This window comes from Musca autumnalis, unplaced genomic scaffold, assembly GCF_047663935.1.
Source record: "Musca autumnalis isolate F117 unplaced genomic scaffold, ASM4766393v1 scaffold_4, whole genome shotgun sequence".
NCBI lineage: Eukaryota > Metazoa > Arthropoda > Insecta > Diptera > Muscidae > Musca > Musca autumnalis.
In genome coordinates, this window is record NW_027411977.1 from 31,277,031 (window position 1) to 31,294,379 (window position 17,349).

General features: G+C 33.4%; 1 protein-coding gene across 15 annotated transcripts in view; it reads right to left on the bottom strand.

Annotated features, from left to right (window-relative positions):
- The window catches only part of Zasp66 (PDZ_signaling and DUF4749 domain-containing protein Zasp66), a 103,371-nt gene that overhangs the window by 17,689 nt on the left and 68,333 nt on the right, over positions 1-17,349 (bottom strand). For 3 of the 15 annotated variants that reach the window (XR_012412840.1, XM_073986158.1, XM_073986161.1), the window contains exons 1-2: positions 12,215-12,334; positions 11,769-11,905 (exon numbers count right to left, since the gene is read on the bottom strand). The exons of 8 other annotated variants lie outside the window; for them this stretch is intronic. Coding sequence is in view for 5 of the 7 variants with exons in the window: in XM_073986158.1 (XP_073842259.1) it covers positions 11,769-11,849 (81 nt within the window). In the remaining 2 variants the exon portion in view is untranslated. Of the gene's footprint in view, positions 1-11,768; positions 11,906-12,155; positions 12,407-17,349 lie in introns of those variants that run through there. 4 more of the 15 variants (XM_073986160.1, XM_073986157.1, XR_012412841.1 and 1 more) reach the window with 3 other exon arrangements.

The following is a 17,349-nucleotide window of genomic DNA, read 5'->3' on the forward strand; positions in this document are numbered from 1 at the left end:
CGATATCACTTGAATGGGGCAACCAATTGGTCCAAACTTTGGATCTCCTAATATTTTGTCAAAATTTAGTTTAACTTCTAAAATGGCCCATATCGGTCCTCCCTAAGGGTACCTCCCCCCCAAAAGTTCAACATTTGTGTCTTAGTGCAGTTAATTCCAATCCACATTTTTGTCGGCAAGTTCAAATGTTCAAAAAGGGCCAATAGAGGGTCTTCTATCCCTGGAAGAAGCATAAGGCAGGGTTTCTATCTCTAAAACTCCCATATAGAAGGTATTCTAACCCAAAAGGACCTTTATATAAGACCTTCCATTCATAGAGTATACCTGTATCAAAGGTCCTCTATCCCTAGAAGACCTGAACTAAAGCATTTCTATCTCTAGAATGCTCATCTGGAAGGTTTTCTTTCCCTGGAGAGAGTACATGTATAGAAGAGTTTTGCGTCCTCACAAGATATGTGTATGACCGCACAGAAAGTTTCCCAATCCTAGAAGACCTGATATAATAATTTTTATCCCTAGAGAAGCTATACATAATCTATCCATGTTCATAGAAGACATATATATATACTGGATCTTCTATCATTATAAGAACTGTTCAAAAGGGTTCTATCTGCATATGACCTGTATAGTAGGTTTTTTCCCTAGATCTATCCTCTATCCCTAGTAGACAGCAGGTTTATGTTTGCAGAATGTAAACAAAAAGCTTGACATCTAAAAATGCTCATTTCTGTATCATATGAATAAATACCTCAAGGCATTTCTGTTTTTGCATAGCAAGTACCAAATACCATCTCAATTCTTCAGAAAGAGGCAATAAACATTTCAGAAAACTAGATGACCAATGACAATTCAATCCCGTGGCAACGGGTTCTAGTAATGGAATTTACCGAAACCCAGGATGTTTCGACCAATGTCTACTACAACATCAAGTCGATCCCACGGCAGTGGCTTCTTACGTACGGGATTTACCCAAAATCATAGTGTTTCGACCAAAGACTGTTAACCCAGCATCAAACCTATGCTTCTACGTAGGTTTCATGCTGTTGCAGCAACAACCTCAAGTGAATTGGAAATTATGCAAGAACTTCTTTTGAATTCCATGTTTTATGGAATTCAAGTCCTCGAAATTCATGGGATTTTTTTGCATATCCTTTGGGTACACCACTTCTTAAAGGTAAATATTATTCTTCTCTTCTCATAGGAAAATATATTAATTATATTTTTTTATACTTTCAGTATAAGAAATTTGGGCCCAACCAAAGGACGTGTATTCTACATTGTATGTTTTGAATTTATTTACGTTAAAAACGAACTCAAGCATTTCCAATGTATAAACAACAAAATTTATGCAACTTGTTGGCAATAAAAGGTCGTTGTTTTACGTCTTATGATACATTTTTAATTAATTTTAATTGCACAAAAAAAATATATAAATATGCCTCACGTATTTATTTATATTATTGTATTTACGTAAACAATTTTAACTGCCAAATTTTGCAAATATTTTCCCTTTTTATTTGGCAAACATAATTTTTATGTATGATTTCACTTTTCATTCACATTCCAAAGGAGCAAGCGGCGGGATACATTGGATGGATGACTGATGGATGGTTTTGAATTAAAAAATTGGCTATGCCAGTGAAAAATCAACAAAGACAAAATGGTTCAAATCCCTTGTCAGTTAGCCAACCAACGAAAAAAAAACAATTCGAAAAAATATGTTTCTTATAATCAACATCACAATGATATTAGCGGTAGGTGATGATGGGATTGGTAATTTGTTTAGAAATTCTTAAATTCTTATGGTTATGGCGTCAATTTGTTGCTGGTGCTTTAAGACAGTTGGATTGTATGGTGGTTGTTTATTATTTTTATGGCATGAAGCGTGAAACAATAGATTTAACACATATTCTATATACAAATGCGCTACTGAATATATACAACATTTTATTGGTTATAATTAATTTGCCTGCCTTTTTTCCAATGGCTGAATGCCACAGAAAAAAGACATTTCGGGAACAAATAAGAAGAAAAAAACATAAAATATGTATGAAAACTTTTTGCAAAACGCAAAAATGAAAATTGTTTTTCCAATTTATTATCGACAACAACAACAACAAAACATTGCCCGGTAGCATCATAATAATTTTCCGTCCTGTCTTTGTATTTGTTTATTCTAAAAATAAAGTATAAATTACACCACATTGCTCTGGCCGCAAAAGAATAAGCCCCAGAGCAGAAGAGAAGATTCTAGGTTTGTTTACTTATTTTCTATATGGACGATGACCATATTTCCTTGATACATGTATGGATGCATGTATACTGTATGGTGGATATGGTGTATATGATCTGGCATATGTCATATGTATTTGCGTATAAGATTTTAGTGTGGCATAAATTATTTTTTCATTTGGCCAATAGCATTGGATTTTTCTCTTGTGCATTTGAATTTCCAACAAGTGTTTGAATTGAATTATGTGATTGACTTTTAGGCAGGATATTAAACTAAACATTTGGATTTTTGGAAAAGTATTATGAAGGACTATCAGAGCCACATTTGCCAGATTTGTAACTATGGATTTTTAAAATTATGTTTTTATTTTTTTAAAAGACTACGGGAGCTTTAGTCGTGCTTGTTTTAAAAATATTGAGAAAATATAAAGATTTCAAGTAAGGATATAAACACGAGCATAGTATATAGTTTTTAAAAGACTCTCAGTGCTATTAAACGGACTTATAAATAGGGAATTTGTAAGAATATTTTGCAAGAAATAATAAATCTGCGTACGAAGTAATTTAATAAAATAAGTATTTTATGAGGAAATTTTATGAGTAAGAATATCTTTATAGAAGACCTTCTGTTTATAGAATCCATTATTTTCTTCTATGGAAAATAATGTAAGGTTTACTACTTATTAAGGACTTCAAATGAAGTTTCTCTTTGTTGTGTAATAGTACGTTTACATTGTAATGAATTTAGTAAATCCAGTGTATATTAGGTCTGTTCGATAACCCATAAGTTTGAACAAATTTGTACAAACTTTAACAAGATGATGTTCGATAACAAACTTGCTCAATAAAAGAGAAATAAAAAGTAGTTGCAAGTACTTGCAAATACTTTTTACTTGCGAAGTTATCGAACATACCTATTGATTGTCGATTTCATTGCATATACCTCAAATAAATCCTCATTGACGAATTGAATCCGCTCAATAGGACTGCAATGCAAATATGCTATAAGGCCATGTTTATATTATAGCCTTTTGCAAGGTTAACCTTCTTAATGGGGATTTATTTGACGTATACGCAAAGGAATTGACATTTGAAACCCAGTGGGTTTATTAAATCCGGTTATATATAAACGTACTATAAGTCTGAAACTGCCAAAGAACTATAAACATTGGATTTATACTATATATCTTTAAGATGCCATCAGAGTCATAATTCGGAATTGATAATGCATTAGGAACATGTGGGTATTGAACAGATATACAAATAAGATTATACCCCGGTTACACTATTGAAGGTTAACCCACTGGGTTTAATAGATCGAGTGGGTTAATCTTTGCTGGTTACACTTAGCTTTTCGAGGATATAAACTGTCAGCTGATGTTTGTTTACGTATACATACAAAAATAACTCGTGTGTTACACTTTTACAATTCGCGTATGAGATATCGTCCCCTCTTTGCTCATATTGGTATATTTTACACACAGGGATACATTTTTGTATCATGGTATCAATCGTACTTTTCGTTAAAAAAGTGTCTAATGAAAAAAAATAATTTTATAATTTCCAAATAACTTTAGATTTATTAACTCCACAAAATCTCATGCGACCAATCGTAAACGTGTAAAACACGACAAACTCTGTTGCAAAAACAGTTGCAACTTTTGGTACTTTTTGAGTAGAGTTGGATTTTTTTGTACAAATACCGAATACAACACTGTATTTTTGGTGGATTTGTGCCGGATTTAAAATAAACCCAGCCATGAGAGGATTTAATTTTTGTATGGCTATATTATAGCCTTTTGCAAGGTTAACCTTCTTAATGGGGATTTATTTGACGTATACGCAAAGGAATTGACATTTGAAACCCAGTGGGTTTATTAAATCCGGTTATATATAAACGTACTATAAGTCTGAAACTGCCAAAGAACTATAAACATTGGATTTATACTATATATCTTTAAGATGCCATCAGAGTCATAATTCGGAATTGATAATGCATTAGGAACATGTGGGTATTGAACAGATATACAAATAAGATTATACCCCGGTTACACTATTGAAGGTTAACCCACTGGGTTTAATAGATCGAGTGGGTTAATCTTTGCTGGTTACACTTAGCTTTTCGAGGATATAAACTGTCAGCTGATGTTTGTTTACGTATACATACAAAAATAACTCGTGTGTTACACTTTTACAATTCGCGTATGAGATATCGTCCCCTCTTTGCTCATATTGGTATATTTTACACACAGGGATACATTTTTGTATCATGGTATCAATCGTACTTTTCGTTAAAAAAGTGTCTAATGAAAAAAAATAATTTTATAATTTCCAAATAACTTTAGATTTATTAACTCCACAAAATCTCATGCGACCAATCGTAAACGTGTAAAACACGACAAACTCTGTTGCAAAAACAGTTGCAACTTTTGGTACTTTTTGAGTAGAGTTGGATTTTTTTGTACAAATACCGAATACAACACTGTATTTTTGGTGGATTTGTGCCGGATTTAAAATAAACCCAGCCATGAGAGGATTTAATTTTTGTATGGCAAATCTGGTCAGATTTGAGCAGATTAATCAAAAAAAAACTCATGACGCACAGTGTTGCCTCAGTGGACAAAAATCGTAAAATATGTTCTTGGCTTTTTTATAATTTTATGGTTTTATTTTATTGAGAACACTTCAAATAGGACAAACCTCAAAGATGTTGTCGATATTTGGTGTTACTATAAAGTTATAGCTCGTTAAACAAAGAACATTTATCGTATGTGGCATTTACTAAAATGTATTTAAGAAAGAAATGTTCATGAAATTTTTTAAAGAAGTTATTGACATATTCCACAACTTTTGAATAGGGAATTAAAGAGTGGTCGATAGTCTTACAATTTATGAAAAAAAAGTTTACATATAATGTGTATACATAAAGTACCGTTATGTTCATTGAAACAGTAACGTGTTATACACAACTCACGAATTTCGCTTCTTAAATGGAGTGTATCTAAAAATTGCAGCAAATTGCAGTTTCGACCATTTGGTACATGAAACAGACATCCCTTTCGAATTAAAAAATGCAAAGTTTACATCCTATAAAATCCGATTCTCGGAGCCACAACCATATCATCATAAACAATTTGTACGAAAAGAGCAAGAATCCTTGTTTTGCCTCAGTGTATAAATTCACTTTATTTGACTGCTTCGTTTTATATATCCAAATATGAACCGATTTTTAACAAAATCGGTAAAACTGATCAGAGGTCCAAGCAAATATTGCATATTAAATTTGAAGGCGGTTCAATTAAAATTGGTTGAGTTATAGCAAAATCGGGGAAATATATATATGTGGGGGCTATGTCGAAATCTGATCCGATTTTTAACAAAATCGGTAAAACTGATCAGAGGTCCAAGCAAATATTGCATATTAAATTTGAAGGCGGTTCAATTAAAATTGGTTGAGTTATAGCAAAATCGGGGAAATATATATATGTGGGGGCTATGTCGAAATCTGATCCGATTTTTAACAAAATCGGTAAAACTGATCAGAGGCCCAAGCAAATATCGCATATTAAATTTGAAGGCGGTTCAATTAAAATTGGCTGAGTTATAGCAGAATCGGAGAAATATATATATGGGGGATATATCCAAATCTGAACCGATATGGACCAAAAGGAAATTTTTTCATTCCTATGCCCGCATAAGTACCTGTATAAAAATTCATCGACCTAGGTCAACTCCTTCTACTTTTGTCCACGTTTACAAGGAAGCGGCAACACTGTGTGACGTGGGTTAACCCGGCAAAAAGCTGTAGTGTAACCGTGCTATAGGTCTGTTCGATAACCGAAAAGTTTGTACAAACTTTTACAAAATGCTGTTCGATAACAAACTTGTTCAGTAATGCTTGGTTTACATTTGCGAAATCCACTCGATCTCATGTGTCAATTCCTTTGTGTATACGTCAAATGAAAACTCATCTGAAACCGATTGGATTTCATTTGACGTTTGAGCAATGGAATTGACAGTTGAAATCGAGTAGATTTCGTAAATGTAAACATAGTATAAGAGAGAAATGACAATTATCTGCAAGTACTTGCAAAAACTTTTCCTATGCCTAGAAAGTAGATCGTCCCTTTCTTTCATAAAAAGAAGATGTTAGGAGGAAGTGATGTTGTTTTTATAAACCAATATTTTTTTAAAATTATTCGTGCTATTTGTTCCAACATCTTTAGGGCATAGATGTGATGTCAGCCTAGTATTTTTTTTTTTATTTCAGGCGTAAGAAAAATTTCCGTTTATTTGTTGGTTTTGTTATTTTAACAACAGTGTTTGACAAGTTTGACATTTCCTGTTAGTAAATCAATATTAGGGCCAAACCTATAGCTCTGCGTGTTCGTTCAAAAATACAAAAACAAAATACATGTATTTCAATTTCCCAGCAAAAAAAAATGGAAGTGGTGCAAGTTGGAGTGAGGATTTCATTACATGCATGGATGCGCTTCCAGTGGACTAATGAAAAAGGCAATCCTTTTCCTCACATTTGAATTACATCCAACAAGCACTTTTATGTATAAACGATAAAAAATTCAATTTTCATTCAACAAATGAAATTAAAGTAAGAATAAAATTAAAATGTCTTATTAATGGCCTGTTTCCGTACTTTACAAAGTGGTAAAAGTCGTAAACGATTTTCATACAAATTTTGTGTACGGGAACGAAAAACTCGTAAAAGTGGTAAAAGTCGTAAACGATTTTCATACAAATTTTGTGTACGGGAACGCAAAACTCGTAAAAGTGGTAAAAATTGTAAAAATGGAGTGCTTCCTAGCTGCGTGCTGCGGAAGCAAAATGGAGTGCTTCCTAACTGCGTGCTGCGGAAGCAAAATGGAGTGCTTCCTTTTTGCGCGCTCCCTTGTAAAATTCACTGAGGAATTCATAGAAAAAGAAGCACTTCCGTGACACTTGCACCAGTGATTTAACTGCTTCCGTGGATGCAAACTTTTTGCTGGGGTGAAGCGATGAGGCCAGCTGATTTCACCCAGTTTGTCAAAGTCATTGTTATGGTGTCTTAATCGTATGAAAACGTAAACAAAAAATATTACTTTCAATCAAAATAGTGTTGTTGTAGTTTATGGTTCACCTATTAATTGCATCATGGGATGGGAGATGTCAAACATGACATTGTGCCCAAAGGCAGGACTATATCTCACTATTTACAATACTTGCACAAAACCAGGAAGCAATCAACTGACAATTTGTCCGCCAATAAAGGAAGCAAAAATGTTGTATTTTATTTAAAATTGAAAAGAAAATTACCCAAGAAGAATTTTTCCACAATGCAACTTTGTTCTCCGAAGAAACAATAAAATTGTTATTAATTTTCACAAACATAAATCACCGAATAATTAACACCAGCTTATTGATTGTTTTCAGGAAGAAGAAGAGTTACATGTGCTTGCTAAAAGAAATTTGTCCAGGAAGAATTTGCAAACTCTCAGTAAAAGAACTATCAAAATGTCTCTCTCGATTCGCTCGCTTTTGCCGGCTTTTTGTGTTAACAGACGACTTCCAGCAACAATTGGTACAAATTGTTACAAGTTTTAGGGTAACCAGACAGACCTTATATGTACGTTTAAGTGCCAAACCTATAGCTCTGCGTGTTGCGTGTGCGTTCAAAAATACAAAAACAAAATACATGTACATATTTCAACCAAGCAAAAAGTTTGCATCCACGGAAGCAGTTAAATCACTGGTGCAAGTGTCACGAAGTGCTTCTTTTTCTATGAATTCCTCAGTGAATTTTACAAGGGAGCGCGCAGAAAGGAAGCACTCCATTTTGCTTCCGCAGCACGCAGTTAGGAAGCACTCCATTTTGCTTCCGCAGCACGCAGCTAGGAAGCACTCCATTTTTACAATTTTTACCACTTTTACGAGTTTTGCGTTCCCGTACACAAAATTTGTATGAAAATCGTTTACGACTTTTACCACTTTGTAAAGTACGGGAACAGGCCATTAATAAGACATTTTAATTTTATTCTTACTTTAATTTCATTTGTTGAATGAAAATTGAATTTTTTATCGTTTATACATAAAAGTGCTTGTTGGATGTAATCCAAATGTGAGGAAAAGGATTGCCTTTTTCATTAGTCCACTGGAAGCGCATCCATGCATGTAATGAAATCCTCACTCCAATTTGCACCACTTCCATTTTTTTTTTGCTGGGACCTTACGTATTGCATGTGGCGTCCTTGGAAAACACCTTTAAACACCTGATATTTTGATATATGTATGTTCATACGGAGACAGGAGGACTTGATAAATGCAACACTGCATTACCATCATGCAAGACAAAGAGATGTCATGCGAAAAAATGTGCATGTACGCCCACACTGTCTATTTTAATTCATTTATGAACCACTCCATTTACATCAGACGGAGTAAAGCGTCATTTAAGCTGTCAATTTTATTAAATATCTGTCAAATAAGCATTTATGCGCCGCATGGCGCAATAAAGGTGCAAACACAATGAGAAATACATACTTATCTGAAGGCCTCGACACATAAGTAGCATGACATTCTTGCTTAAGTCATATCTGGTAAATGACTAAAGACCAAGTTCGACCTAATTCAAATGTGATTCTGAAATCTTTTTATTAGGTCGAACTTGGTCTTTAAGGCCTGGGTACATAACCCGCCCGACTTTCTTGCTTAATTAATTTCTGGTAAAAGACCAAAGACCAAGTTCGACCTAATTGAAATGTGGTTCTGACATTTCTTTATTCCTTTACCAGAAATGAATTAAGTAAGAAAGCCGAGCGGCTTATGTGTCGAGGCCTTTAGTCTTTTATCAGATATGAATTCAGCAAGAATGCCAGCTTCTTATGTGTCGAGGCCTTAAAGGTGAGAACACAATGAGAAATTCATGCTTACTAAAGCCTAAATTTCTGTAAAAGAATAAAGGAATCTAGGATCGCATTTGTATTAGGTAATACCTGGCCTTTGTTCATTTACATGAAATTGAGCGTGAAGCAAGCAACAAAAGTCATGGGGGGTTATCAAAAACGGCAATTCCCCGTGCATTTTTTCACTTTTTCCCTTAAGTTGCAACGGCGGAAAGACGAAACTCAAGGGGAAATTTCATTCATGATAATCCCCATTGTGTTTCTACCATAAGGGCCGAAAAGAAAATGAATTCGAACAAAAAACACCTAATCTTTGCTTTTCTTGGTAACATTGACTTTGTTTTATCTTCGAAAAAACTACAAAATTTGAAAATCTAGTTTTTCTTTCATAATCATTTTCGTTCGACATAGTGAAACAGGCTGTAAGCCTCAATTTATGTAAAAGAATAAAGAAATACAAGATCGCATTTTAATTATGTAGAATCTCCCTTTTATTATTTTACATGAAATTGAGCACCTTAATGACCAGTTTCTCTAAGACGATTCGAATTCAAATTCGTTCAAATTTCGACCAAACTCCTGTTATTGTAATAAATATTTGTTTAATTGAAAACAAACATGAATAAAATATTTTTCAAAAAACAATATTACACTGTGCAACATTTTTGAGCCAATCGCGTGCAAATAACTTCTTCCCAGAATTTTATGAAAGTAGAGGACCAATAGGCAAAAACCATATTTGGGTTTTGTTTTCTTAGATCGGGTTCGGTTTTTATGGCCTCATCTAAACATGATTAAAAATCGAATTTTTAAAACAAATCGGGGCTGTATCTCCGAAACCAATACGAATCTTCTTTTGATATCTGCAACAAACTTGTAGATAAGAGCAAGAAGAAAATATTTGGAGGAATAGTGAACTCGAAAAACTGCATTTATTGCCTCAAATTTTATAATATATGTACAAATTCTATAATTTGTGTATATTTCGCAGCGTATCTCGAAAAATGTTAAATTCTTATTAATGTTACCTTTTGGGAAAATATTCTCTGGAATGTAATACACAACTCTTCAGAACATTATATTGTTGCAAAATGCCTCTATCGCCTTGTTTATAGCGAATTTTTCAACAACAATTTGGTAAATATTTAAATAATTCATTGAAATCCCCAACATGAGAATAAATAGCCTGTGTGAACATTGTTTGAAATAAGTTATCTAAAAGGTATGTTATGAAATACCCCTTAAACAACGTGAAATAACTATTTTAGAGTTTCAGAATGTTCTGAAGAATTGATGGTCACATTGTTTGGAAAATTTTTAGAATGGTCACTTGTTTCCACTTCCAACAGTTCAGTTGTTACTGACCAGAATTTCAGAATTTATGTAAACTTTTCTATGTTTTAACGAGTTTGAAGCGCTATATGTAGCTTTTCCTAGTTCATCTGTTTGACACATAAGTTCTACTACTTTAGGGCTACCATATTGCTGAAGACTGCAAAGCAAAATTCTTATTAGTTTCGGAGATAAAGGTCCGATCACTGGAAAAAAGGCTCATTTTAGGTCGGTTTAGATGAGGCCATAAAATCTAAACCCGATCTAAGAACACAAAACCCAATTATGGTTTTTGTAGCCTCAATATGTACTTTCAGAAAATGCCCATTAGAAGTTGTTTGCATTTCCAGTGTTGCACAGTGTTATAGTAGTAGTTCGAACGAATTCGATTTTTCTTTGTGTTTTCCTTCACCTCTGCTCTCTCCTAAAAGCTTAAAAATTTTCATGTGATATTTTCAATGTTTTTCACAAGAGTCGGAAAGGTGTAACCCCAAAAACAACTGATAATCATAATAATTAGAACTGATGTAAACCCTTCTTATTCCACCATGATAGATATATATGACCAATGGTATAAATGCGGTCTTAGTCATACTCCTAACCAAAAAGAATGCTAGGTTTACATTTACGAAATCCACTCGTTTATATAATATAAACCTAGCAGAAGTCTCAAGAGGATTAATGGTTGTAAACAGTTATTTCAACCAAAAATATTCCAAGCTCATAAAGCTGTGTGAATGAATTCTACAGGTGGGATTTTATACGAATGTTACGCGCTTACGATTTTGGTAACAGAGACCATGCACTTAACATCCTTACCAAAATTCTAATTGAATATGCAAAGAAATTTTCAACGTTTGGTATTTTCTCCATAGGAATAACTATAAGGCACTTTTATTGGATTTTTAAAAATAATTTTTTATCATATCTTCTTTCTTGTATATTTTTAACTGAAATTTTGGAATGTCCTTATTTCGTGAAAATAATTGCAAACATACACATTGAAGGAAACAAATTGAATTGTAACTTCATTTTAAAATCATTAAAACAAACATATGCTACTGAACACCAAGGCGTATACGCTGTGTTATTAGTTATACGTCAACCCATTCCACTAGTTGATAAAAAACTTTTAAATTTTTATATGTATCCAATGGGTATATGTAACATATTCCTAGGCATCTTTGGAATTTTCTGCATGGATATTTGCCATATTTTAATTCCAGGTACAGTTTTTTTTTCTTTTTTTTCACTAAATTTTCTTACACATGATCAAATTACACAATAGAAAAAGGAAACGATGCTTACTTGATATTGAATACATTCGTTGAGGTCGGGTTGTTCCCTGTAGTAGTGTGGTGAACCGTTTTTGAATTGTACGTACTCCATTTTTGTGTGTATGTGTGTGTTTTAAAATTAATTCGTTTAATGCGGTTTAAAAATTCCTTTTGTTAAAATAAAATGAAAATAAATTTAAATTAATATCACTAAATCAATTACAAAAAATAAAAATTTTAAACAAATGTCAATTGTTTTTTTCTTCTAAATCACAAAATTGTTTTATTATTATTTTTTTTAAATTTCAGTTTTTGTTCTATTCTTTTGGTATAACACTTGTTATTGTTTATTGTTTTTTAGTTTATTTTTTTAATTTTACTGGAGTTTTATTTTTTAAATATTTTTTTTTTAAAGTACTTTTTTCCAGATATTTTTTTTCTTGCTCGTTTGATTCGTTGTCGTTTTTTTCCAACTACCTAAGTATTCTAAAATTGGCGAACTTAATATTACAATATTCCGAAAGCAACTGATTTCAAAATTTTTCAAAAATTGATGATGAAAACAAATTTGTTTTTGAAAAAATATATATATTCAAAGATCAAAAGTATATAAATCTCACACACGCACACATACACAAAATGTTGTGGAAGTATATGTGGTGCCCACACACACACACGTATAACCTGTCTGCTTATCTTCAATATCACAAAATGCCCTCAATGGCCTTACCCCTTTCCGCCAACCTCTGAGATCAATTCTTTTCAATATCTCCATGGCTCTATAATTTTTTCTGGTTATATACATGTCCATGTTGTTGTATATACATACACACAAACAGATGGGTGGGCGGGCGAGTATGGGAGCAGTAGTGAGCATAAGCAACAAGTCATATTTCGTTGTGGTATTATGAAGAGAAAAGAGAAATAGATTTCCCCTTTGCCCCAAGGAAAAACACACACTTTGAGAACAAATAAATTTTCTTATATTCTAGATGTATTTTTTCTGTTTGTGCTGCTCATTTTCTTTGTCGTCTCAGCTGCTAAGCATAAACTTGGACTTGTGTACAATTTGCGCGCCTACACAATTTTTGCCATTAAAATATTTGGGGCATTTCCACCACCATGTCAGTGGTTGTTGGTAAGAAGCAGTGTCCCATATACCCCCACACACACACACAAACACCGATTTGTAATGTCTTTGAATCACGTATTCACACATTCATTTACATAGCGCCTCTCCGAGGTAATAATTAATTATGTATGTTTTGTTCGGTTTGATATTTTATAAACAAAATTTATTTGTTTTTTTTTTTCTCAAAAAGTTCCTTGATTCCAAAATGATTTGTGTACGTCGTTCACAATTTCAGACGTTAAGCTCTTGATTTGCATCATTTTGGTCATTTACAATGTTGTAGATGATATACATATATATGTACATAGGAATGTTTTATGTGTTGTTATTTTTACTATGACCTCGAAAGTTCATGACATTGATTTTATTAATTGATATGTTTTTCATTTAATGATATATTTTATGTTATGTTTCGTTTCATTTAATTTGTTATATTTGTTTAAAACAAAATACATGGTCATGATGTTGAGAATGAGGTTATTTTCCTTATCATTTCCATATTTTTTTGTGAAAATAATTGCAAACATACATATTAAAGGAATGGAAACAAAATGTTGTTGGAATTTCGTTTTAATTATTTCAAAACAAACATACGCTGAACACCAAGGTGTATACGCTCTGTTATTAGTTATACGTCACCACATTCCACAATTTGATAAAAAACTCAAATTTAATTTAATTTAAATATAATTTTTATTGCCCTAAAAGTTATTAGCACTCTACACCTACAAGTCGCAAAATTAAGCATTTGTGGTGGGAGGTATCAAAAAGAATAGGGTCAATTTATTCCACTAACAGATTACAAATTCACCATTAGAGTTTTTTTTTATATAATTGTTACACAAACATCCCAGATGGGACAAGAGAGACTTCTTTCATATCAATGAGTGCACCCCGATTCATATTAGCTCAATGATATGGGACCTACTGCTGCAAGAAGGCCAAACTCTCACTGAAATCCTTCCTCTGCAATGGCAGGGTGTATGTTTAACTTTCTTTGTGGTTCTAAAGCTTTTGTTTTATTATACGAGTATACCTTGCTTGCTAATGAAGCTAATGAAGTTGGCCTAAAATCAACACAACAAAAACATAACCAACCTTCAAATGGAATCACAATTTTGAACGCTTGTGTGAAATCAGATCTTCTGGAAGCGAGACCAGAAGTACGATTCTCTAAATCATTTTGGGTTGTCGGTAAAAATAAATTGCTTATAATTTTGGTAATTAACGTTGTTTTTCGCTAAGTTAGCGACGAATAAAAAGCAGTCGTAAAGTTCTACCGATAGCAAGAGTGTTGTGTTAGAGAATCGCACTACTGGTAGTCCACGAACTGCAGTGTTCAGTAAAGAGATGCCTATGTATAATCCTAAGAATATGATGGCCAAGCACTATAATCAACTAACGTTAAGTGACGAACAAAACTGAAATAGAATGCGAAATAAAACACAGAAAATACGGGGGATTGGAAAAAGGATACGAAAGGATATTAGCGATGTAACTTATGTAGCTCTGGAGTGGAAACCCCAGGGAAAAAGAATATGAGGATGTCCTAAATCTGCATGATGCAGAACTTGAAACCATTATTAGCATATCATAGCCTGGGGGAAATTAAGAAGTTCTTCGAACATAGTTTCTTTGTACTTAACAGAATTTGAAAAGGCCCATGATCGCTTATCGACTATGTTATTGAGTTGAAAGGTCTTTAACTGATTTGAGATGATAGATTGAAACCAATATTGTGATGAAGGCCAATCTTCTGACTGTTCTTATGAAAAAGACGTAACAGTAAGAACCAAAGGGGAATGTCGATATGTGGACAATAGGGCAAGTTGGATTGTGGTACTTAATACTGATCCAAACCAATAATTTCGATATAAGTATGTAGAACATGCAGCTTAACACATCGTTTTAAATATGTTATATCTACAAAACTAATTTGCGATTAAATGGTGGTTGTATCTCCGACCATGCGTACTTTTTTTGCCTATTAAAATTAAAAACAAGTAAGAAAGTATCCGGCAGCTGTGCTGACGGAGATACACCCTCAGCCCCAGACAAAAAAAAAAAAAAAAAAGAACAACAAACAAGTACAAAACCAAACCAAACCCAATAATTATACCATTTTAGTATGTGCCGGCAGGGTTTTAGAGCTTTGGGGTATTATGCCAGGAAGTATTTACTTACTCCGGAAAAAATTGTAGCGTTGCAAATGAGATCGATAGAACAACATACTGAAAAAAGAATCAAAATGATGCCATTGGAGTTCATAGCTTTTTTAGCTTTTAATATCTCAGGAAGTATGAACTTGCGCAAGGTAAAAAATTGTACCGTCGTAGAGGAAGCCGCCAGGACAACCTACTGAAAAAATATCAAAAGTTCACTTTATCTGTATTTTGTGTGTGGGAGGTACCCTAAGGAATGGACGGATATAGTGCATATTCGAACCCGATCTATATCTGGAAAAAATAATACAAATCGATTGCTCCCTTCGAGAGTTATTGTTAACACTATTTTACAGAATATTTCTGAACTTTTGTGGGGGAGGTGTCCGAAGGAATGGACCGTTATGACCCATCTTCGAACTTAAACTATGTTTGAACAAAATATTACGATATCGGATGATCCGTTCGAGAGTTATCGTGCGCCCCAGTCAGACAGCGGACAGACAGACGGACAGACTCCAAATTGTCTGAAATGAATTTCGTCCAAACATACTTGGGGTCCAAAACTGTCATATCGATGAGCCACATTTTTGGTCGTATCAAAGTGAATACACATTTTCTAGCCTAAAGGCCTGGGGCTGGATTCTCGTTCTATGAAAATTTGAAATGAAAAATATTTCCTTTATAACTTTTTTGACAGTTTTCTCCTTTATAAAAGTTTTCATTTCACATTTTCATAGAAACCATGATACAATATACCTTCACCAAATGTCGTTTTTGGTAACATAAGATGTCAAAAAATGGGCCCCAGGGTACATAAGTTCTCTCGCATGGTTGCCTTGCTTTCCAGCTTCATTTCTGACATAATATAAAATAAAAGAATAAAGAAGGCCGAACCAATTTCGAACTAGGTTGCCCTTTTCTTCTTTATTCATTTATTTTTGTTATGTCAGAAATGAAGCAGGAAAGCAAGGCAATCAGGCGAGGCTGCTTTTGTATCCAGGCCTTAATAACGTTCATTTCATTTAATTATAAAAAAGGTCACCCACAAACCATTTTGATTTTTTTTCGAAAAATATAATGAAATTAAAAATATATCTTAAAAAATTATTTCCTGTTGCACGAATGAATGACCATTGGCCTATTAATAACTAATATATGCTCTGTTCCAGAACCTGCAAGTTACTACTTTTTACTACGATAACATTTTTTCCTCTATGTTATCGGAAAAAATAGTACAAATTAGTAAATTCTTGCAGTACTAGAACATACCAATTATTTTTATTTCATTTAAATATTAAAAAAGGTCACGCACAAATCACTTTCAATTAATATGATATATGAAATAAGATTATATATGATATAAAAAAAATATATATGTAATGATATGGCGATAAAATTGTTAAGAAATAAAAGCTTGTGTAATTTTGGTTATGTCGTGTAGCTTTAAAGCTTGTTTTGAGTTATATATGTGCTTAAAGTGACTCCAGAAAATTTTCAAAAAAGCTTAAATAATAAAAGTTTAAAAACTTTTTGTGCTTAAACTTTTTTCATCGAATCACCTTATAATTAAGTTTTCATCTAATCTTAGGTAAAAGCTCATTAAAATATGATACAGGGATACGAGGTTGTAAAAATGTCATAACCCTAATCTACACATTAGATTGGAACCTGAGCTCCTGTTTCCCGTCCACAAGAAAGATGATAAGACTATATGCTGTAACTATAGGTGCATGAGTCTTTTCCCTATTGCCTACAAGATAGTGTCAGGGATATTGTGCGAACGATTATAGCCCATGGTCAACGAAATAATTGGGCGGCTTTAGACATGGCAAATCCATCATTGATCAGACTAGAAAAGACAAAGACTAGAAAAGACCCAAGAGATGCAGATCGACACCTGCCACATTTTTGCAGCCTTGGACAGCCCTTACGTTCAAAAGTATTCCAAGCCGTATCTGAATTTGGTACCCCGCAGAGCTCATTCAGCTTTGTAAGACGACTTTAAGGAAAGAAAGAACCTCTCCGAGACAGGGAGACAGCCTTTCGTGTGACTTATTCAACATTCTGGAAAAGGTTATTCGAGATGCAAACGCCAAAAGAAATTACACAATTTACACCAATAGCCACATGCTACTTGCTTATGCTGATAATATGGACATGATGAGTCGATCAGTAAAAGAAGTAACTGAAGTTCGAAGGAGAATCTGCAACCGTTGGTCTGGCTGATAGATGAAATCTTAATTATAAGGTGATTCGATAAAAAAGCTCACACACAAAGTCATTTGAACATTTCTATATGAGTTTTTTTGACAATC